Here is a 24,937-nt window from a genome sequence, read left to right on the forward strand (position 1 = left end):
TTATCTCATGATAAATATGTTAATACTAACTTCACAAGTAGTTATATAAGTATAGGGAAATTCAAAATTGACAATTATTGCAATTTAAGCATGTCCAGTATACTTATAAGTATGAATTTTGGCTGAAGATCAATGCTTCAGATTAATATGCTACTGTATTAATATGGATTCCTCAATTTAGACCCTCTTTCAATTTTGATATTAGTAAATAAATCAAGTGTACTGTCTTTACACGCATTGAAATTCTAGCCTCTATAATTTCTATTCAGCATTCTTATGATTTGATTTCACTCTGTTTAATTTATTGGGTCTCTTTTGTGTTATGAGTTGATTAAAATATGTGAATATTGGAACATACTACATAGATATTCTGATTCTGGCATTGAATATCTGAATATGCAAGCATACATTTGTATTCTGGCACTAGACAACCTTTCTCAAAAAACTTTTAGCGTTTTGAACAGGGTGCATTTACGTGCTGCTTGAGATCATTTCGAAAATGACATTAAGTTATTTCTAAATATGCAGAGCTTGAGAAATGGTTATTTGATTTTTTCAGGTAAATTGCATCTATGAAAGATTGGGCTACTCCTTTCCTCCGTTCACATTTGTGCACTGTCAACAGTTCATGGCATCTCACCAGAGAAGCAGCATATCTAAGAGAATAGGATGTGAGGATCTTATTTCTAGATTGTTGGAGAATTTACAGTTATTTAGCATGCAATGTGTCCGGGTTGATCACTGCTTTCAGTCCTGTGGGCTTGTTTTGTCATCAATGAGTGGTTGGTCTATTGTCTACTCTGGAGATACAAGGCCATGCAAAGCACTTATTGAAGCAGGCATGGGTTGCACATTACTTATCCATGAAGCTACTTTTGAGGATAAGTTTGAATGTCATGCCAGGGCAAAGCGGCATAGTACAATTTCAGAGGCATTGGAAGTGGGTCAACAAATGGGTGCTAAACATGTTATCCTCACACATTTTAGTCAACGTTCACAAAAGGTAGTTATTTTGAGTCCATTGAGTTTTGTTGGGTGGGTGATATTTTTGGTTGTGCCATCAGAAAAAAAAAGTTCAAATAATTTGGTGCTTCATATGTAGAAAGAGATTGCTTAGTTTCTGTATTGTTTCCTTATTTTAAAATATCATTTTCATTACATTGCAGATAATGGGAATCAATTTTCCAGAAAATTTAAGTGTTTCCTTTGCTTATGATGGAATGGTTGTCTATAGCCATAATCTTCATGCACTACCTAGATTAATGCATTGTCTGGTTAGTTTATTTGATGAATATAATGGAACAATGAGCAGTCAGGATTCAAGTATAAACTTGGCAAATGAGAAGACTGATAAATTTCAGAAGCTAAGCAATGAAAGGAGGAACAATAGAATTCAGAAGCATACTTGTATTGCCATTCCTTCCACGAAATTACAATCTCTGGAACAGTGCCATATTTCTAAGCATATAGGAGGGAATGATTTGGAATCAGAAATCGCTCTAAGTCACACAGCTGTGGTCATTCCTTCCCTGAACTCACAATCTTCAGAATGGGATAGGCTTCCTAAACATATAAGATGGAATGATTCGGACTCTGAAAACAGTGATTTGGAATCTGTGATCGCTTCAAGGCATACTGCTGCAGACATTCCTTCCCTGGACTTACAATCATCAGAACAGGGCAGGCTTCCAAAACATATAAGATGGAATGATTCCGACTCTGAAGATGGTTAATAATATTATTGATGATGTGTCAATCTTCAGACTAAGCTGGAATTGAAAGGAAAAGCTATGGCTTTATAAGAATTGAGTCATCCTATGATTACTTTCCATAGATTGATGGTTTGGTGGGGACAGACCACATTACTGAAGTTTAATTGCCATCTTAGGAAGGTTTTCAGTTTTCAATTGTGTTAATTTTTGACAGTGGCATAAACTGTTTAGTGGGGGAAAGTACTTGCTTACAATTTGTAAGCTATCTCTTTACCATGGTTTCTGGGGCTGTAATGGAGGAAACTAAAACTTGAATAAATCAAAGGAGTCTATTTGGTTCACATGCTATGTAAATGCTATTAAGGAAATACTTTTTAGCTGCTTGCACGTTAGGCAGAACATCATTGTAAATGCATCACAATTTTGCTATTTTCAGGATGAAGATTTTTTTGCATAACACAGTGCAACCCTGGGAAAGTTTTTGACGAAAATCCTCCAAAGCAAGGCCTTTATAATTTGTTTCGAAAATTCAACTAGTTGAACGGTGTATGAAATGCAGTTTATGAAACAAGCTATTGTCAGGATCAGGTCGTGTTTTATCTGCATTGCAGTTCATGAAAAAAACTTGGAAACAACCGTGTACAACTTTTTTAATTTATATTTAAGATGATACTAATCAATCTTTCACATTTCTAGTCCAAAACACCTGGATTGGCCACGGTATACAAATTGCAATCTGATTAATACCATGCTCTACTCCAAGGACACTAAACAGTATTGGTGAAGACAAGGTGTGATCATTCTCTGGGAGATTTTATTTAACAAGTTTTGTGCCAAATGTAAATTTTTTTAGCTTGTATATGATGAATTGGAAGGGGTGCTGATCATGACTTATTCTGTCGATGCATTTGGGACATTTCGTTTTTGAATGTTCTTAGACACAGACTGAACTATTTATTTAAAATTTTTGGCTTGCTTTTGGAATTGCTAATTCACAGCTATACACCTGTCAAAGAGTTGCCAGTTTGCCAGTTAACTGTAAAATTTTTCTGATACAGTGTCATAATTAGTTCAAGTTTGGGCATGCTGTAAAACTGGTTTAATATCTATTGGCATTCTTAACAACCTGTTAGTTGAGCTAATGAGTAGGCGCAAGGCTTTGTGCATTCTTAAATAAAACAATTTAATTTTGGAACCGTTTAAAATTACCTTAGCTACATTTTGGCATTCTTAACAAACTGACACCTATAATTAATTAGTAAATGAGCAATCATTCTGAACTTTCTTAGCAAAATAGATCTGATACTTTTGAGAAATTAGGTAGATGTAGTGAAGTTCCACCGCTTGCTTGAGGTTTTTATTATTTGATTCAGAGATTCTGAGACTTCTAGAATTGGATTAAAAGGAGATTAAATTTGAAAAATATAAATTGTACCTTTAGCTGAAAAAGAGAAAATTGTGTCCTATTGAGCTTTACAGCCTGAGTTGTGTTGTTCTAGTGGGAGAGAACTTGGACGAAAAAGAGGTTGCAAGTTTACATCTTACACAAGGCAATGTATCTATGTTTATAACATAGTTAAGTGTCTCCTACAAAGGGTTCATGGTAGTCACATATTATATTAGAAGCTATTTTGTAGGTCCATCTCAAATCCGACATTGTAGACTAATTTTTTTTCTTTATTATTTCTTATGAATCTGAAAGGCACTAGCTCGTCTGGTTGGGAGGGGAGATCTGAGGCTGTGGGTTACCCCATGGTCCCGGGTTCAAACCTCTCTTCTGGTTGACCTGGGGGGACCATTGTACGAGCCCGCTACGCCACCCACAAAGGATTAGTCTTGCCTCAGCTCGCCTCTTTTGAGCGCTGAGCTGGGCAACGGGGATACCTCTGCGTTAACAAAAAAAAAAACATTTTCGGTACTTAAAGAACATGAATTCCTTTACATCACAATCTTTAAATACAAAATTTTATGAGATTACTCAATGCTTTATTCTTAAAATGAAAATAAAGGGACTTTTTCAAAAAATGGTAGTTTAAATAAACAAATCAAGTGATAATGAGATTTTAGTTAAAATTTTAGGAGTTATAGTAAATTAATAATAGATAAAAATTTGGATTTTATTTAGCTTTATGTGTAGGTTGATAGGATTGGATTTTAAGTCATTTTTATGTAATTCAAATTTTAATGTTAGAATTAGGTTGGACTTTTGTCATGTTCTCACATATAAAAGAAAATTGGGCCTTTGTTTTGATTTTAGTAAAATATAATATAAAATGGATTTAGGTTGATTATGTAGTGTGGAATATTCATGTCTACAATTGACATAGGTTGCAAAAAGATAATTTGGTGGGTGTTGTGATTTGGAGATGGTGATGGTTGAATGTACAATAAAAGTAGTATCCACAAACATTGATTAGAAATTTATTGTAAGAGAACTATCCCTCAATCAAATGACTAGGTAGATTAATTTTGTAACTTACGAAAATAACTTAGAACATGTAATTATTTAATATATCTGTCTATTGCAAAGTATGTATTTGTAAATGTAAGTTAATGTGTATACTTTCTTTTTGGATAATACAATAAGCAATTAGGAGCTAGATAGACCTCTAGAATCTTCAAATGGGCTCAAATAAATTGATATTTTGTTCCTTTTCATGTAATGACTTAAAAAGTGTTTGAAATGTTTATAATAGTAAGTTCAAGTGAAATTTTATGGATCTAGTTTGAATTTTAAATTTTAAAAAGGCACTAATTGACTTTTTTTATAAATTTGTATACAATATGTGTGTGAGTGTGTGGGGTTTAGATTCAATTTTTATTGTTATTTTAAATCAATAAAGAAAATTAATACAATGTATAGGAAATAAATTACAATGAAATAGGGAGGGACAATTTCACCATATTGAACGTGTGTAACATTTCTTAATATAATAACATATTCCACAAACACTAATTGTTTAGAAAATAACCTAGCTAATATTTTTTCAAAATGAAGTAAAAAATGTAAATAGTTTTCACATTAACTTTAAATGAATGGATAAATTTATAATTGTATAGTGAGATTGATGAGCCCTATCAAAGGGAGCAAATAACATTTACATACTAATGTTAAAAATTATTGTCGTTCTTGGTTTGACACAAATTATTTCTAGTAGGACTAAAAGTTCTATCATAGGTGTGTGAAGTAGGGATAGGGCCTTAGTGTTGCTCACCACATTGCAAGACTTCTAAATTGTTCCTTAGGTCTACATATTTTTAGAAGATTTTTTTCTCTCTGACTTCAAAGTTTAAAGATGAATTTCTTGGTAAATATGACGATCATAGCATGAGTTGTTATATACACTAAGGTCTAAAAGTGATTGAAGAGCTTAAAGATATTGTTTCAACTTCCTAGTAGTTATGATGATCACAAGTTATTACATGCACAAAGGTCCAAGCATGGCCATTTGAAGGCGTTGAATGATACATTCACACAAACACAGCAATAATGGATATATATGTATGTATGTCTATATATGTGTATGTGCATGTATGTGTATGTATGTACGCATGTGTATGTTTATACATATATATACATATGTGTGTGTAATAATTGGTAAATTACACATGTACTAGTGATCATTACGTCTAATTATTGAAAAAAATTATTAAAAAAATTGTTCCCATTTTATATTCCTAAGATTCCATTACAAAATTAGTTTAACAAATGAAATAATAGAAAATAATTTTGAGAAATTAGAAAGTAAAAAATATTTGCATTTTAACATTAGAAAATATGAAAAAAAAAAAACAAAACAACAATTCTCAATGATCATTATCTTATTGTAGTTTACATGATTATTTTCATCTTTTTTCAACCATATAACAAAATTATCATAAAACTATTATTGTGTTTAAAATTTGTCTTTTTACAAAAGATCTAAACACAGATATATCAAAGCATTAGACTTAAACATGAGTGATTTAGAAACAACAAAATCCGGTTTGAATAAGACTAACAATTGGAATAATAAAATTGGACATTTGAATATATGCAAAACTTCATAAAATTGTATAGTGGTGATTAAGTATGCTTTTGACTATGTGAAAGATTGAGGATTCATGAATATTTTTTAATATTTATATGATGTTTCATATGACATCATAAATTTATGATTTTTTTAAACATGGACAAATATAAACAAAGAGTTTAATCTTAAGATATACAACATTTTAGAGATTTATAAGGTCAATCTTTGTTTTTGTTAAAAAATTAAAGTCTTTGTAGGAAGTTCAAAATTCTTTAACATATTAAATCTTATTATCAATTTTATTGAAGACTTTAAGAATCATTTGAGTTTACTTCTATTTAATATTTGGTCCTTGGGTTTATAGTTGTGAAGTCATGTCCATATTTTATTGTTCTTTTATCTTATCTTTTTTATATTAAACATACACATGTTTCTCAATTTTAGTGAATTGTATCTTAATTCTTTTTGTTTCATTTTCAAAATGTTTTTCACTTTGTTTAAAAAATGATTTTGGTTAGTATTTTCATTTCTTATCAAAGATTTGCTCTCTTTCTCACTTCTATCGGCTTATTGCAATGTAACTCATTCACACTAACTTTAATCTTAAGAAATGTCACTTTTATAATTAGTTTTATTCAATTTTTTGTTTTGTTTGGCTCATGTTCTTTTAACCTTTCTTATCTTGAGGTAACCCTCTTCTCTTTGAATTTTGAGCACCTTTTAATGCATTTAAATGCACGTCTTTATTATTTTATACTTGTAAGTCATTTATATGATAGATCACTAAATGTGATGTTCGTAAATTCATCAATGTGGACCTTGAAAATCTATTAATTGTATGTTATCTACATACTCTATCTTAAATATTGAGTGAAATTGATTTGTTCAACAACAATTAAGGACTCTAGGTCTATATGACTTTTTCAAACAACATGCAATAACATCATCACGTTTATGTTTCCCATACCTACTAATGAAATAGCTTGATAAACTTTGTATAAAATGTTGAAATAGAGTTTAAATAGGCAAAATATATTTTTATTATAATTTTAACTACCGATGACATCTACTTGACCGTTTCTAATGTTTTTTCATTATCATAGGAAAGATGTATGATTTGTAAACATTTGGAAAGCTATCATGATTGTGATTCACTTACATAAAAATGAACCTCCTTTTTAATTACTTATTTCTTGATATTAGTTTTAATGTTGCTGATGTGCTCTTCCAAATGTCAAGATATCATGTAATATAATTTATATGATGGGCTTGGGTGTTAATGCCCTTAGTATATATGTTTCGACTTTAATGTCAATGGGGGAGGGTATTTAGGAGGACTTTTATGAGATTTTGGTCACTTTACACTAAGGCATACTTATGTAAGCATTATCTTCTTATAATCAATACAAAAAACTTGTTACCTATCAATTTTTTTTTAATATGATGGGCTTTGGATATCTCATTGAGGAGTAAAGAAGTAATTCCCTTTCTCGACCATTTTTGATATCTTAATCATCCTAAATCCATTTATTCGATTTCTCCACTATTTCTGCGCCCTTGCTATATATATATATATTTTTTTCATTCTTGGTTGCTTGGATTCTTTTGGCCATTCATAATTTTATTCAAAAAGGGAGGCACTCTATTATTTTCTAGCCTCCCTCCTCTTTGTAGTCCATATGGTCCAATGTTCGAAGATGCCACAATGATTCTTTCCATGTTTGACTTTCCATGAATAGAGAAAGAATAGGATAATTCGAGAATCAGAGAGAGAGAGAGAGAGAGAGAGAGAGAGAGAGAGAGAGAGAGATGATACTTTGTAATAGAGTAATTGGCATGTAACACATATGAGGAAGAAAGAGAGAGAAGAGGGCCTAGAGGGTGGGAGAAATGGGCTAGCGATATATGGTAATTAGGAGGAATAGATGGTGAGAGGGGGAGGGATATAAGAGAAAGAGGAAATAGGAGAGGGAATAGGGTAGGGATGAGATTAATATAATAATTAGGGCATAGCATAGATGGACATGGTAATGAAGGAAGGAAGAGAGGATAATACTGATAAGTGGGGGTTAAGTAGGAGAACACATGCTGAGAGGAAGGTTGGGAGAGAGGGAAAGAGAGTAATTATGGGGGTAGATATATGTATGTATATGTTTAGGAAACAAAGATGTGTGAGAGAGAGAGTAAGAGACATGATGTAAAGATATATAAGGTATTTAAGGGGAAGCAATGGCTAGAGGTGAAGGGAGATGGAAGAAAGGTAGAAGGGGAGTAGGGAGAGATAGAGGTAAATATAGAAAGAGGAAAATTTAGGCCCAAAATAGAGGGGGAGAGAGAGAGAGAAGGGGACGCCGGTAAGGCGCGAGGTAGGCATAGTGTGAAGGATGAGGGATAAACAAATGTGAGAGAGTTGTTGGGACTTTAATTTAATGATTAATAAACAAACTATGTATTATAAAAGTTGAAGACTTAATAACTCTCTAACTCTTGATTTCCTTAAAGAAGTTCCACTATGACCTTTGCTCTATTGTAAATAATTATCTAGCTTTAAGGATAAAACTTATGCTAACACTAATGCAAATGAAAACTCTAATTTCAATCCAACATGTAATTCTAATTACTTGAATAAAAAATATACATTTTGTTCATACTAATTACCATATATGTGGTGATTTTTTTAAATTAATTTTTTTCAAAGGAAAACTATTACATTAAGCATATTTTGAAGTGAGCATATAAATTATATAATTTATTATAAAATATGATATATTTACTAATTATTATTTATTCCAGTAGACTAATAACAATAATGTCTTTCATTTTTCCGTCACAAGTGCTACTAGCTTATATATATTATATATATAATAAGCTGATAGATATCCTTCTCGAGGTGCCTATTTTCATAATCTCACTCAGTTCAATAGGCGCCTCGAAAAGGATATCTCTCGGCTTATTTTATATATATAAAATATAGATAAGCTAGTATAACCTCTCCAAAAATAATCAGACGAAGTTAAAAACATATTAATGGAAGTACAGTTCATGTCCAATTTCCTGTGTTCTGGGAATAGAAATCCTATATTTTGTGTTTATCTTATCTTACTTTCTGTATTTCACTAACAAAAGTTGCAATAGAGGACAAAGACCGTGTCTGTATAAAAAATGGCATCGTCATCACCATCATCCCAATCTAAATATCAGGCGCCTCCATATCCCAGCGCTTCCAAGCTCTCAGATTCCATGTGTTACACTGCCTACTCCGCCTCTCTCAAATGTACGTTTCAATTTGTATGTTTAAATTTTGAATATTTTTCCATTCGTAATAAATCTTATTCAATTCTACATTCAATCAAGTGCAGATTATGTTGGGATGTCATTCCTCTTTTGAACATTTTATGCGCTTGTTGGGGTTTTAACTTGGGTTTTTTGAATTGTGATGCTTTTTTTCAACCAGTCTACTTAGCCACATGCACAATCAAATTCCTAAATATCAATGTCCAAAACGTTTAATATAAAAGTTCTGGCTGGATGTAGTATGTTGTGATTTCCGTATTATTTAGAGTCATAATTTAATGGTTCATTATTAGGGCAGAGCCCTACGACCTCTTAACTGATTCTGTATGCTACTACATTCAATAGCTTTTTTTTAAGGGTTTGGGATTGGTAATGGAGTTGGATTTGGAGGGAACGGGAATGTTTGGTTCTTGTCATTGATGGGAATTGAATTGATTTTCATGGATGGGTGCTTTTGTATGTATGGGCCGTTCCATGCAGTCAACATTATTATGTTATTTTATCATTGCTTAACAGAATTGGTTTTGGAGAATGTTAATGTCAGAGATCATGCTTTGCATAGGATTGACTTCATCATTTTGTTTAAGGTCATGTGTATGGAGAAGATTGGCTCCATTGTTAAGTTGGACCTTGGAGATCATATATTGAAAGATATCTAGCTTTGTAGTTTGCTCGTGATCCCTATGTTGATTTGAGTGTTGCAGAGGCATTGAGAGCTCTTTATAGGATTATAACTGGTTGGAATGGGGATGGTTTAGGGTTTTAAGATCTGAACCCAGTTTTGGGATGTTCATGGGATTCTGTTTTTTGGTGCTTGTAATCAGATATTTGGTATGGATCAGTTATCTGTGCAGGGTTTGGGAGCTCATTCGCATGACAAGGAGTTTTGGTGGTCCATTTACTGGCTAGGTGACAATTGGCCTCGAGAGCTTGGCTATAATCATCACTCTGATGATGAATGCCATTTTCTCGGTTCTTTGCTTTGTCTTCTAGGCTCAAATTTCTGGTGTTTTGCAGCTTATGCTTGTGGCTGGGATCATTTAGTGGTCAGATAGTAGATGGCTTTAACATTTCGGCCATCATTTTCTTAGATATTGACCCATTGTTGGGGTGGTTTGAGAATATCTTATTGCCAGGAGCTTTTGTTTCCTTTTTGGTGTGCCTCTTTCGTTTGTTTAGTTTTTTTAAAAATAAACATAGAAAAAAATCCTTCTAATACCTTCAGCACTAAACCAGGTTTAGATGATTCAAAATACGACAAGAGCAAGTGCCAAGACCAATTTGACACATACAAGGAGTGCAGGAAAAAAGAGGTATGCACACTTTCTCTTAAACGTGTTTTTTGAGTACCTCTATTTTGCTCAAATGTTGTCTCGGTTTGGTTTTTCTTGGAAATGATTACACTTATTAATTCATTGAATGGCTTATACATGTAGCCAAATTAGGCCTGTCAATGATTAACTATTAAATTCGCTTATCCTCTTTTACGAGTTTGCTGGTTATGAAAAGTGGTTTGGCCCATTTGCCGAGCATAACTTTTTGTTTTAAGACGTGTAACAAGTATGGCATTACTTTTTCAGCTTTTTTTATTTAGTGGATCTTTGTATTCTTCACTAGGACAAACTATCATCTATTTAGGAAGATATCTTTGTTTCTATCATTTTATTTCTTGATATATTAAGAGAAAAGTCTGTTGAGAAAGTATTTGTATTGTATCTAATTAAGCCGGGAGGCTTTCTACAGTGGCAGCAATCTTCAATGTAAACATTTTTCATTTTGAAAAAGATTTGACATTCATTTACATGTCAGAAAAATAAAATAGAAATAGACAAAATATAATTAAAATCATGAAAATTATCATTCCCTCACGCTTTTTATGTGATGATGAAAATTATGGGATTATGAAAATAGGCGCCTCGAGAAGGATATCTCTCGGCTTATTTTATATATATAAAATATATATAAGCTAGTAATACAAACATATGTAATCAAATAAAAATCATTGTTGCCCCTGCAAGGGCTTAGTTGTGGAAAAACATTTAATCGCATCAATGATCAAACTATAGATTTGAGTATCTAAATTTATTATTCTTTCCAATTATCTTATTGTTTCAGCATGCAAATATAAATTAGTTGGTGAGAAAATTGGTCAAGATCAATCACTGATAGGGCTAGGATAAAAAATCATCCGCAAGGGTGGGTGAGGATGCACTTCACTAGAAAACAACAAAACTGAAATAAGAACTGCATATTTAAAATAGTATGTAGAAAACCAGTAAGGGCTGCTCATGAGGGATAAAGTTTATGAAATCCCTTGTAAAGGAAATAAAGAATATAGGTCAAATTAATTAGATAGCAGAGATTAATATGATTTAATAGGTGGATATGATTTAATGCCAGGATCACATGAATTTAAACATAGCAATTAATTGATTCGCACACTAAAGTAATAAGAGCGTTGAATTTAAGTGACTAGGTACGCCCTTAAGGCATTTTGCACCCATCCTAGGCAAGCTTGGATTCAAGTAAGGTGAACATCGATGGAGTAATGGTATGGTCAAATTACAATGATTGCAAAGATAACACAACAAGGCATACCGTCTTCGGCGACTGGATTATCAGGAAATATTTGATTCAAATATCTTACTCATCATCGGGAGTCGAGTACTCATAAACAACAACCCCCTTTGAGATAGGATGAGAGGATATTTGCATTTAAATCACAAATAAGAGGTGTCCAAGTCATAAGCACTAAGGACATGTGATAAGCAGAAGTAAATATTGAAATTAGATCTATATTATATTGAAATGATCTTATTATGCAAAATAATTATGCTTGAGTATTATATTAGTGATTAGTCTCTTTTATTTTTATACATACTATAAGAGCGCTATGACTTGATCTTTTCCTTCAAGAATGTTATTGCATGAAAAAGAGAGATTGATATCAGATTCAGAGGAAGTCTGACACTTCTTCAAAGATAAAGGAGCTCAGAAGATTGATGTTCAGAGGGAATCTGACACATCCATCGTAAGGAGCAGATAGAGGATATGTTCAGTTGATTTTTGAAGATCTTGATCATATCATAGTCAAAGGGAGTTTTGACTTCATGTAAACTTTTGGTATCATACGTGCGATTGCGTGATTTAATGGGCCTACCCCCTGTTTACATCATGAAGAAGTGACAACTTCCAAATGATAACACTTGTATTTGTAGAGGTTATTGAAAGATGATGATCTTACATTAACTTAAATTTCTATTATGATGGATATCTTACGATGTCTATGTGGATCATGATAAATTATACTTTGCACAATGAATATATATATGGTACGCATTATGAGAATGCGTGTGCACATACCTTATAAACATTTTTTTGAGTACATGGTAAATGTAATGCAACTTGATGTTTAGGAGACCATTACTCACAATACTTGGTGAATATCTTGCATCTCAACATTCTGGAGGCCATTACTCAAAGAGTATTTGGTGAATATCATATATTGTTATTCTAATATTCTAGAGACCATTGCCTTATTGAGTACATGGTGAATATCAAGTATTGATATTCTGGAGACTATTACTCAGAGTTTTGGCGAATATCATAGGTTGATATTCTGAAGGCCAACACTCTTGATATCAATATCAAAATGGTGAATATCTTTTGATCAAAGATATCTTTAAAATTTTCCATACCTAATATTACCAATGGTGTAATACGTGTCCTGTGTTTATCCTCCTTAGCTAAAAGGGAGTGTTGATGTTTTGCTAGCTTAGGAGGATAAACCTATGAGATCAAAGAGAAATTAATATAATTACACACACACACACGTATATATACACAGCTATAATTAAGTTTGCCGATATATTAATTATATTATATTGATGATTAGACATGTCTCATTCTCGTCTCCTGGTTTATTCCTCATATAAATACAAAAGGACACTGCCATTTGGAAAACACATACCAGACATTAAGACAGTGCCTAGTACATTTGCAACAATCTCGGAAATCAACATGTACCCTACGTGTATAGGTACCCAAAGGTGCTGAGTGTTAAGTTTTCAGCCTAGAAATTGAGATAAAGAGCAATAAAAGAGCATAGACAAAACACAAAAAACTCAATACATTTATCGTGGGAAAACCCTTCCACTTGAAGGGAAAAACCCAACCACACCAAGAAAATATCCCTTTTATTGATCAAGAAATGTTCATAGTACAAGGCTTTCACTTGATTGATTTACAATATACCAAGGAATTACCTATATAGATTGCATAAGACTCTTCATCTTTCACACGAAGGTCTATTTGAGTGCCAAAAATAAGACTCTTCATATTTCTAGGTATTCATTACTTCACATTTCCATACACGTGTCTTCCTATGACATATGACCCATGTCTTTTTGCATAATATTAACATAAATGTAATCACAAATATCCCTTTCAGCTGAAAATGACCATAACGGTCATAACAAACATATTTCTATCTCATAAAATCAAAGATAAAGATCTCTATCGCAGCGACAAACTTCAATACTCCCTCTTAGCAAGAGAGAGATCTTTAGTCAAGCAATGACACATAGCTGCAACCAAAGATGATAAGTTCACATAACATATGTTATCTCAGCATAACATAATCCACCATAGTTACTTAATAAGCACATAGAATGGAGTCACACACATGACTTTCACCATGCCTACTCGTAGAGGGTAGGACATAGGCTTATTTCTCAAAACTTCTCCCAGAGAAGGACACATTTCCACCATGCCTACTTGCAGAGGGTGGAACGAGGGCTTTCACCTCAGACTTCTCCTAGAGAAGAATGCACGTCCACCATGCTTACTCGCAGAGGGTGGTCCATATTACTTACTCGTAGAGGGTGGAATGGGGGCTTCCACCTCAAACTTCTCCCAGAGAAGAATGCATTAATAACTAAGATTTTCTCATAACAGAGACTCCCTCTCAGCAGGGACAACTTTAATCTCCACAATAAGATGGTCGAGTATTGCATAAACTTGCAAAGGGTTGGACATCTCCCTCTGCCATGTAATTTCCCTCTGAAGCCAAATAGTCTCTCTCTTTCTAAATATGATCTTCCCCTTTTAATAATGTGCCACCAGTTTAGTATCAATACTGCAAACAACGTTGCATAATCTCTCACAATCCCATTGCATCCTGCCACCATGAGAGATATAAATAACTCATAACTATCAATGCTAAAAGCTATCACTATTTAAAAATCAATATTCAAGAGATATAGTCATAAATAGTTATCTCTTCGTGGTCTAATCTCAACATGCACACAAATATACACATAGAAGAAATGAGTGCTCAGCTGTCGATCATGAGTTCTCAAACTCATGAACTCAGATTGCTATGACAACCATAACAAAGGGAGTGCTTGATGCTCTCATTCACAGTAATTAAAGAAAAATCCCAATTTCTAATTTTGGCATCCTTTTCCTTTTATTGCCCACAGATAAAGGCCACCGAGCCCACATCCTAGAGTCCAAGCACTTCTCCTGATGAGTTCTGCCCCTTGACACTTGCCATCACAGCAAATCAAGATAATATAATCGACTAGAAAACTCTCCACTGGAACCTTTTAGATAAAGAAGCACTTACAACCTTCTCAAAAATAATTCCAAAAACAATGACCGGGAGAGTGGTAAAAATAACATTATACAAGGACTGATACTAATCATTATAAAACCGCTGACCAGAGAAACTAGTATGAAATGAGAAGCAAAACTGTGACAATGTGAAGGTAAGATACTTATGCAACAACCTTGGAAAACCTAATGTAGGACCATCGACTATGCACACGAAGTAAATCTGAAAGAAATAGAAACTGAGCAATGGTAAAAACACTTGCTATAACTGCATGTGTACCTGCGTGCAGCTTGAATCGTACTCACATTATTGGCACCATCACCAATGGCAAGAGTAATTTTCGAACACCAACCTTAATAAGATTGGTCATCTGTACTGTGCTTTTTGCAAGGGAGATACTCAACAACAAACAACAGATTTGCATGACATGCTTAGTTTAAGCATTGTTTTCCTGTAACTCTGAATCTAGTGCATTCATAAGGCATTTTCCACCTACCACAAGGGCAAAATTTAATCCTGATCTAGACTATCCATCAATATCTACTTCTTCAAGGCATCTCTCCGGATTCGGTTTGACAATGATAACTCTGGCAGATTCAACAGACTCACCCTGATCCTCCACTTATTTTGATTCAGAACTGACACCTCACATGATACATCAAAACGTGGAGACGACATGAAGAGTCTTCCTGCTTTATGAAGAGTCTTTTGTTGACATTCAAATTTTTTGTGTTACAAGAAAGATTTGCCTTCTTCTCAAAGGCTGTTCTTTGAAACCTTTTTTTTTACAGGGTAATCATAAAAGTTTTTTTCTAACACGGTATTACGGTGATATAATTAAGTAAAAAATGGAGGATGCAGAGGATCATTTCAGATTTAGGATCTGCCACCAGGAATAGAACGATTGAACATCAGTGACCCTAATGTTGTCGTTTCATTCAGACAGAGAACTTTATGTGTAGTGTATCCTTTTTGCATTGACGTTACTTTTCTTTGATGTCTCATGCATGAAATGATTGGTATTCTTTCAGGAAGCTTCCGTGTGTGTAAGTGATTACTTCACTTTTGTTATTGGAAGACATCGGGACTGATACAGATATTATTATTGTGTTCATTTTAATTTTTTTTTGGAGTATATCGGGAATAACATTGAAATATATTCTCGCTCAATTTAACATACAAAAAGAGTCCTGCAGGAATCGTATTCTCGTGACTGCGACCGGTGTTCCTATTGCTCATCAATCCTTCGATGATCAAATCTTTGATCTCTCTAGCTTGGACTTTGTCTCTATCTTCTTCTATGCTACATTGTTCCTGTTGATTCAGCATCAGGTGACAGGAGCTTATCTAGAAGACCATAGTTATAAATGGTTGGATTCTGTCAGAAATATTAGTCAGGCATTCAAGCGTGAGGAAATCAAATGGCTTTCATCATGTTGAAGATTTTTTTTCCTTTGTTCAAGCCTTATTCACTCAAGTTATCTTGTAACCGATGTCAAGTGGATGATTAAGCTATCTCTATTTTGCAACAGCAATTATTGTCTTGAGACAGTCTGGAGAATTTACGGCATCCTCTTCTATTTCACATGAAGTCCGCGTTGGAGGAATTAATCTTTCGTAAAACCTAGCTGCCAGCTCAGATATCTTCATAAGACTTTGCATGCTTTTCAGAATTGTCACGGTTCATGTATTAGAAGATTGAAGTGTTCAATAGGTTTGGCAATGATATGGGGCTCTTCGGATGCAAAATTTAATTATATTGTCACATAGAATAATTGTCCTACATGAGCGCAGGAGATAGGAAGCAAGTGCAACAGAAATACCTTCATGACATTGAAGACCATTAAACTGGTCGCTGATAATATAAGGATACAGGCATAAAAAGAAAAAAGAAACATCAAATCTCAAAATAAATAAATTATGAACCAATGACCAACAATAATCTTGAACTGAAGACTCCAGAATATCAAAGTAAATTTTTAGCACAACCATACATACACACACACAGATATATATATATATATATATATATATATATATGTCCAAGATTATTTTAATCGAGAGAACATCACTTAGATTGAAGTGGACATAACATCAATGAACTTCAACGATTATAGATTGTCTACAAAAGTAGAAAATCTGGAATGGATGCACAAACTAAAACAGAATTCTATTATTGTTTTTATCTAACCTGGCTCTGATACCATTTTAAGTTTTTAGCCCAGAAATAGAGATAAACAACAATAAAAGAGCATAAACAAAACACAAAAGACTCAATACATTTATCCTGGGAAAGCCCTTCCACTTGAAGGGAAAAAAACCCAGCTACACCAGCAAAATATTCCTTTTATTGATCAAGAAATGTTCATAGTACAAGGCTTTCACTTGATTGATTTACAATATACCAAGCAATCACATAAATAGATCCAATAAGACTCTTCATCTTTCACACGAAGGTCTCTTTGAGTCTTAGAAATAAGACCCTTCATATTTTCACATATTTAATACTTCACATTTCCATATGCATGCCTCTTCACATGATGTATGACATATCTTTTTGCATAATATTAACATAAATATATTCACAAATATCCCTTTCAGCTGAAGATGACTATAACGGTCATAACAAACATATTTCCCTCATAAAATCAGAGATAAAGATCTCTATCTCAGCTACAAACTTTTAACACTGAGTGCCAAAATGTAACAAAAAAGAGGATTGTAACTCTTTTGACTTATTTTTTGCATCTGAAAATCTTAAATGCCACTAAAAGCATCATTTCACCCAATACAAAGATCATTTTGCTCTCTTCATTCTCTTCTCTCATTTTCTCATTTTTTTGGGGGGCATAGTTCCCAAACTCCCACCTCCACCCCACAGGGAAACAAAATGCTTCTCCACACCCCTTCTATAATTTTTTTTTCTCACATCTAACGCCTTGTGCAGCTTATCATTGCTGCCTTTCAAACCCATTAGGTCTCCAGTCCCAAGCCTATAGTTAGTGGCATATCTTGTTATTTTAAGAAATTTGATTACATTGAGGGGGTCTGGGAATGGAATCAGAATTAAGAACTTAGACAACTAAAGTTATCACTATTGAATAGGCAAATTGAGAAAGATAAATATTAAATATTAACTATTAATTGCCTAGTGCTATTTAAAAATCTTTATCACTACAATTTTGGCTTTTGGTATTGATCAATGATGAAGTATTCATACTTGTAAATGTATTTAATTTTACAACTCTATATATTTCTTTAAAAATATCTCTCTCTCTCTCTCTCTCTCTCTCTCTCTCTCTCTACAGAAGTAATTGGTAAAATACTTGCTTGTTATTAACAGAGACCGAGAGGTCTATATATACAAAAGAATAAAGTGATATTTCCTTATGAAATGATCTCAAAGCATAGAAATATTCTATTCTATCTAAAAGAAAGCTAACAGATAACTGCAACTAACTAATATTAGAAACATTCTAATATTTACAATAGATTACAAATAGATAACCATTAACTAATAATAGAAGCTTTTCAATTATTGTAATACCCTCCCTTAATGGTTAATCTATCCACAACACTAAGCTATACTATGAATTTGACAAACTTATTAGGACCCAGAGACTTGGTTACAATGTTTGCAGTTTGATATGTGGTAGGAACATATTGTAGGTCTATTGTCTCATCTTCACATAGATCTTGTATGTAGTGACAATGAACATCCACATGCTTGGTTCGTTCATGGAAGACTAGATTTCGTGCTAACTTGATAACACCTTCGTTATCAACAAACAAAGTGGTCGGTTCTGCTAGTGACATCTGCATATCCCCAAGCATCCGACGAAGCCAGACAGCTTCACAACTTGCCTTGATTGTCCCTTTATATTCGGCCTCTGTGAAGGAGAGAGAAATTGCATGCTGCCTCTTACTGGCCCATGTGACAGCACCTAATCCCAAACTGAACACATATCCAAAAGATGACTTTATATCGTCAATAGACCCTGCCCAATCTGAATCTGTGAACCCAGTGAGTCTAGGATTAGAACTTCGAGAGTAAAGAACTCCATAATTTGAAGTGCCCTTCACATAACAAAGCACACGCTTTGCTACCATCCAATGATCAACCTTGGGAGCTGTCATTAAGTGTGAGATGTAGTTGACTGCGAAGCTAATATCATGCCTAGTAGCAGAGTGATAGATGAGGCTGCCTACTAGTTGCTTGTAGATAGTATCATCAACGGGAGGAGAATCAGACTTTGCTGATAACTTGACACCTTTCTCCATGGGTGTAGATGCAAGCTTGCAATCCTGTATATAGAATTTGTCTAATAGAGCCCTGACATATTTGGACTGAGAGATGAATATACTAGAAGATTGTTGGCAAACCTCAACACCTAGGCAATAATGCATGAGCCCAAGACCAGTCTTATCAAAAGACTGACATAATCCGTTTGATTCCCTAAATCAAAGATACTGAATTGTCAGTGATAATCAAAATCATCCACATAAATAACTAGAAGGATGATGTCACTGTCAGTAGTCTTGATGTACAAATTTGAGTCTAAAGAACTCCTCTGGAAGCCTTGATCACTGAGGTACTTATCAATTTTCATGTACCATGTCCGAGGGGCTTGCTTCAAGCCATAAAGAGCTTTCACTAATATGAGAACTTGATGTTCTTTATTGACAACCTTGAAACCAGGAGGTTGTGTCATGCAAACCTCTTAGTGGAGATCATCATTTAGGAAAGCACTCTTGATGTCCATCTGATGGACTTTCCAGCCAAACCGTGTTGCCATGGCTATGACTAATTTGATTGTGCCCATCTTTGCAATAGGAGCAAAGGTCTCTTCATAATCAACTCCCTAATGTTGAGAAAAACCCTTCGCAACTACACAAGATTTGTACTTATGCAAAGTACCATCAGATTTGTATTTGATTACATTTGCAGCCAATTGGTTTCTTCCCTGTTGGAAGATTAGAAAGAACCCAAGTGTTATTTTTTAGTAGGCTTGTTTCTACTCTGGAATTCCTTTAGCCTCAGAATATGTTTGAGGTTCAAACACACTTTGAATGTTGGCCATGAGAGCAAAGTTTATAGACTCTATAGGTTTGCTCTTTTTCTAAGCAGTTTTCCCATCAATGAGCTCGTCATCACGAAGATCAGCAAGTGTCTTAGCCCACCACTTAGGACAGAGAGGAGAATGACCAATATATATTAGAAGATATTCTATGATTAGGTTCCTCATTTGAAAAATCTAGATCAAACTCAGGTGAAGCACATACATATCGAGGTGTTCCTGCAGAAGAAGCTGGAGGTGTCTGTACAGGGATCATTGGTATAATTGGAGTTGTAGGAGCTACTGGAGCCCTCCCCTCAGGTTGACCTAATGGAAGCCTAACTTTGAAATCATGAGTCTTCATAGACTAGTCTGTTGGATTAGGAAGAGGAGAAACAAGCATAAATGGTCCTCGTTGCTCATCAAAGACTACATCATGACTATATAGGAGACGAGATGTCCTAGTGTCAATCAAGTGATAAGCTTTGTGAAGACTACTGTATCCAACAAGCATGAGTTTTTGACTTTTGGCATCCAACTTGGTGCGTGACACATTAGGGACCCAAACAAAAGCAAGGGAGCCAAAAACCTTTAGGTGACTGATTTTGGGCTTGCGACCTGACTAAGCTTCTTCCAGAGTTTTACCTTTGACTGCCACTGTGGGTGGCCGGTTCAAAAGATAAATTGCAATATTAATTGCTTTTGCCCAGAACTGCTTGGAACATGTTTGTGTTTGAGCATGGATCGAGCTATATCGATTATTGTTTTGTTTTGACGTGCAACTATATTGTTCTGTTGTGGTGTGTGGGGTGTGGTTAACTGGCGTTTGATGCCTTGAGTATCCAAGAAGCTAGAGAATTCATTAGAACAAAATTCTTTCCATTATTTGATCTAAGACTAATAATAGATTTCCCAAACTCTTTTTCAACTAAAGATTTAAACTTTTGAATACAAAAAATATATTTGATTTCTTTTTAATAAAATACATCCACATTTTTTTACTGAAATCATCAAAAAACAACAAAAAATACGTGGACCCAAGAGCAAAAAGACTGGTCATAGGGTCGCAGATATCATCATGAACAAGCTGAAGTACCCGAGAGGCTTGCCATGAATTGCCATTGGTGAAAGGTGTGTGATGTTGCTTCCTAGCCTGTCATGCATCACAAACTCCAAGTTTTTAAGTTTGAATCTCTGGCAAACTGAGGACAAGCTCTTCCTAAGCAAGTTGAGAGATGATGCACATTTAAGTGCCCATATTGTTGATGCCAAAGTATGCTAACAGACTGTCGAGCAGCCATTGCTAAGTCTCGAGAATCACCATAATTAGTAAGTCGAAAAAGACCATGGTCCTCAAGACCCACTGCAACAATAGACTGAGTCGCCCTATCAGTGATGATGCACTGATATGAATTGAAGGTGAAATCCAATTGTGGAGAATGTCTCAGCAATTGACTGACTAAGAGTAGATTTAGTTCCATCACTGGAACGTAGTACACATCGAGGAAAATGAGATTCCTCCCATTAGACTGACTCTGAAAGTTGCCTTTGTCGACAACAGTGTACTCTTCTCCGCCACCAAAAATAACATAATCTGAATAAGGTTGGTAGTCAATGGACCAGTCTTTGCAGTGGGTGAAATGACGAGAGGCACCTAAAACAATGTACCAGGTAGATGACTTCACATGATCTGCAAGTCTTTTAGCCATGAAGGCATAAATGACAAATTCTGTCTTCTTAGTGTGCTTTGCCTTGTTTGCTTTGTGTTGCGAACTTGATTGCTTAGATTGGGCAGCTAAGCATTTCCGACATACAACCTTCACGTGACCAAACTTGTGGCAATAGTTGCATTGCTTCTGAATCTAGAGTAGAGGATCTCTGTCAAGAAGATTGTTGAGACTTTCCTTTATTCTTCTGAAAGGATTTAGTAGCAAAGGCTTGCTCTAAGGAGGTAGAGGTGGAACTACTACCGAATCGTTGTTTCCACCTATCTTATTAAAGCAGAAGTGTGCAAAGATCGGTGAACTTTAGATCAACACCAGAAGACGTGATTTTTTGAGTTTCGATAAAATGCTCGTAGGACTTTGGTAAACTCCAGAGAGTGATAACCACAATGTCCTCTTCCTCCATCTTGCGACCAATAGCAAGCAACTGATCACGAATTTCTTGAATCCTATTAGCTGAACCTGGAGCAATGTTTGCTCATCCATCATAATAGAAAATAGAGTGTTCTTCAAGAAGAAAGCTCTTCTTTTGTCAGAAGTCTCATGAAGATTTTTGAGATGTGCCCATATCTCGGTAACTGTCTTGCCGGATGGAATTTGAGAGAGCTGATCATCAGCTACGAATAATTTGAGAAGCATCACTGCCTCCCGATTATTCAAATTCCATGTATCCCGATTAGTACCAGGGGCAGTCGGATGTGGTATACCACCCAGAACAATCTGATCAGTATTCCGATATTTTAAAATTGCTATTATCCCCTGCTTCCAAGTGCCATAATTTTGACCATTGAATTTTGAGTTGCTTTCGAGTAGAATATTAGTGAATGATGTGATAGCACGTTTTTCAATTAATAAGCGTGAAAATATGTGAAGGCACACTCTTCGAGGTAAACAGATAGAAGACCTAGAAAATTTGAAAAGGTACCTAGAAGAGAGCTAAAAACACCTAGAAAGAATATGTTGTCAGTTTCTGGAACCATTGGTAAAAAAATCGAGGCACAAAAGTTGAGGCACTTAGAAAAATTGGATGATAACCTAGGCGAGCTCTCAAAAAACCCACCAAGAATCTATAATCAAAAAAAAGAATTGTGCCCAAAAATTAAGGTTTTAAAGAAAACCCTAGTCAGCAACAATGGAGGCAAAAAAATGCAGAAAAATGGTGATTTCAGGTAGGAAATGACCAGATCTTTGCACAAAAAAGTTACTTGTAGAGAGGGAAAAAAACGTGATTTTGCAAACCCTATCTCCAAAAAAACCTAGCTGAAACTCAAGTTTGAATAGATGAATTTCTCAAAAAAAAAAATGGAAACCCTAGACGGGTTGTAGAGAAAATCTCAGAAATAGTGTCGAAATTTTTTTATCAAATAATTTTGCAAGAAATTATATATTTTTTTCAATTTTTTTTGAAGTATTGGCTTTGATACCTTGCTTGTTATTAACAGAGACTGAGAGGTCTATATATATTATATACAAAAGAATAAATCGATGTTTCCTTAGGAAACGATCGCAAAAAATAGAAATATTCTACTCTAGCTAAAACAAAGCTACAGAAAGTTAATAGATAACTACAACTCACTAATATGAGAAACATTCTAATATTTACAATAGACTACAAACAGATAACCATAAACTAATCATAGAAGCTTTTCTATTATCGTAATCTCTCTCTCCCCCCCCTCTCTCTCCCTCTCTCTCTCTCCCCACACACACACATCCAAACAAGGGCAAACAAAATGCCCATACCCATGTTTTTGGTTCTCGTATCGGTACCTGTGCCGAGAATTCAGTTCTGAACAGTAGATTTAAACATCAGAAAAATGAGAAGGAAAAAATAATTTCCCACACAAGTTTGAAGTTGTTTCCTTCACTGCTTAGATAAAACTCAAAGTCCTTCATTCCCCGTACGAAATTTCTACAAAAATGGTCTCTACCAAAAATGATGCTTTTCAATATGATAACTTTCCAATGTATAGGCGGCCTGACTATTGGGGTTCCCTTGTCTGTTAGCACTCCTTTATGATCAAATTCACAAATATCTGAAACATACTACTTTGTTCTTCATTCGAGTGTGTGATGCAGAGGGCCTAGGTTACCTTTTGTTTCTTTCCAAAATCTCTTCTTTCTTAACCACTTCAAGAGGCACCATCCTGTGGTCCACAGTCCCCCAAACTGTCAAGAGGCCTTGTCCTTCCTTATTAGTGTCCAGTTTTCACCTCCCAGGGACCCAAAACTTGAGAAACTGATTAATCTTTCAGAGTTCGAAACTCTCACCAAGCCTTGACCTTTCATAAAGGTTCTCTTGTGATCTAGCCCTTAGCTTTCAGGATCTTCCCAACAAACTTACCATAGAACTATGGTGGATGTCTACCATGCTTCTAATAACCCTTTGCAACCATTCTGAACCTTTGACATGGACCCAAGCCCCCTCGATAAATATTCACAAAACTGCCCTATTAGGAGACCTGATAATATTAGCTCTCCTAATTGTCCTAATCTATCACAATTCTGAAGCTTTCTGAAGTACAAACTAATGACAGATTTGGATACTCGTGTGACTCATCTTTAAAATGTCACAGATTTGTATCTGGGTTCCAATGTTGACACGGTCAACCAGAATACCCCCAATTCAGTCCTAATTTGTGTTTCTCAGACCTACTTATTGAATTCCTTCACCAGTCTACTTTGTCAATGAATTTAACTATTGGAGCATGTCTGTATATGCTTGAAGGGTCACAAACAACTCTTGCTTCACACCCACCAATCTAATTTCCTCTTCTGGAACACTAAGTGCATGCTTTTTTGGCTTGTCACATCCGTATGTCAAGCCTAGGGCATTGCCTTAAAAATCAAAGATTACTTGCCTGACTCTGCAATGTGGCACATCTTAATGTACACATTAAAATGTAACAATCCACAAAGAATTGGCCAATTTCCGCAGTAGAATGTTAGGATATCTCCATTTTTGTCCAAAACCTTAGGGTTTGTGAGGGTTTCAGAATGGTTTTACAAATCTGATTAGATCTCGCTTGTTTTTTCACCAATCTATGTCAGACCAAGTGCATTAGAGAGTTAATTCGTGGGCCTAAACCTTCATGGTAATGAATCTCCACTCCAAATCAATATACAATAAGAATTTAAGCAGAACTCAGGAAATTACTGTCTAACAACACAATGAACCAGCAACAACCTTCTTATTTCTCCAAATTTCATCAATACTTTGAATCTTCCTTATGCAAACTCGATTAGAAACCATCCCAACAAGTTGCAAATGACCTATTTAAGCCTAAGACAACATTAGACTCCTTATTACATGCCTAGGATGGTCTTTGACCATATTTGACCATCAAGGACCTGACCTTACAAACAATCAATCGGTTCAATTGGCCTTATTACGTCATTGCAACTACAGATTGGTCATTATTGGTCATTTGTTTAGGTGCCCTGCACTTATTTCAATATGTAATCAATGGGTGGTATTCTATTGTTTGCCAGGCACTCAATGGGGCACTTATTGGAGAGA

General features: G+C 34.7%; 2 protein-coding genes across 4 annotated transcripts in view; both read left to right on the forward strand.

Annotated features, from left to right (window-relative positions):
- The window catches only part of LOC149575773 (uncharacterized), a 37,915-nt gene extending 35,500 nt beyond the window's left edge, over window positions 1–2,415 (forward strand). For both annotated transcript variants that reach the window (XM_089815561.1, XM_089815562.1), the window contains exons 4-5: window positions 560–1,003; window positions 1,167–2,415. In XM_089815561.1, the coding sequence (XP_089671687.1) occupies window positions 560–1,003; window positions 1,167–1,733 (1,011 nt within the window). In that variant the 3' untranslated portion in view covers window positions 1,734–2,415. The remainder of the gene's footprint in view (window positions 1–559; window positions 1,004–1,166) is intronic.
- Window positions 2,416–8,708: 6,293 nt separating this feature from the next.
- The window catches only part of LOC149575774 (Cox19 family protein (CHCH motif)), a 28,997-nt gene continuing 12,768 nt past the window's right edge, over window positions 8,709–24,937 (forward strand). Inside the window, exons 1-2 of one of the 2 annotated variants that reach the window (XM_089815563.1) lie at window positions 8,709–8,999; window positions 10,256–10,332. In XM_089815563.1, coding sequence (XP_089671689.1) covers window positions 8,888–8,999; window positions 10,256–10,332 — 189 coding nt within the window. In that variant the 5' untranslated portion in view covers window positions 8,709–8,887. The remainder of the gene's footprint in view (window positions 9,000–10,255; window positions 10,333–24,937) is intronic. The other variant, XM_089815564.1, reaches the window with a different exon arrangement.

Source organism: Cupressus sempervirens, chromosome 2 (assembly GCF_028749045.1).
Source record: "Cupressus sempervirens isolate cs-2001-9-10 chromosome 2, ASM2874904v1, whole genome shotgun sequence".
NCBI classification, from domain to species: Eukaryota; Viridiplantae; Streptophyta; class Pinopsida; order Cupressales; family Cupressaceae; genus Cupressus; species Cupressus sempervirens.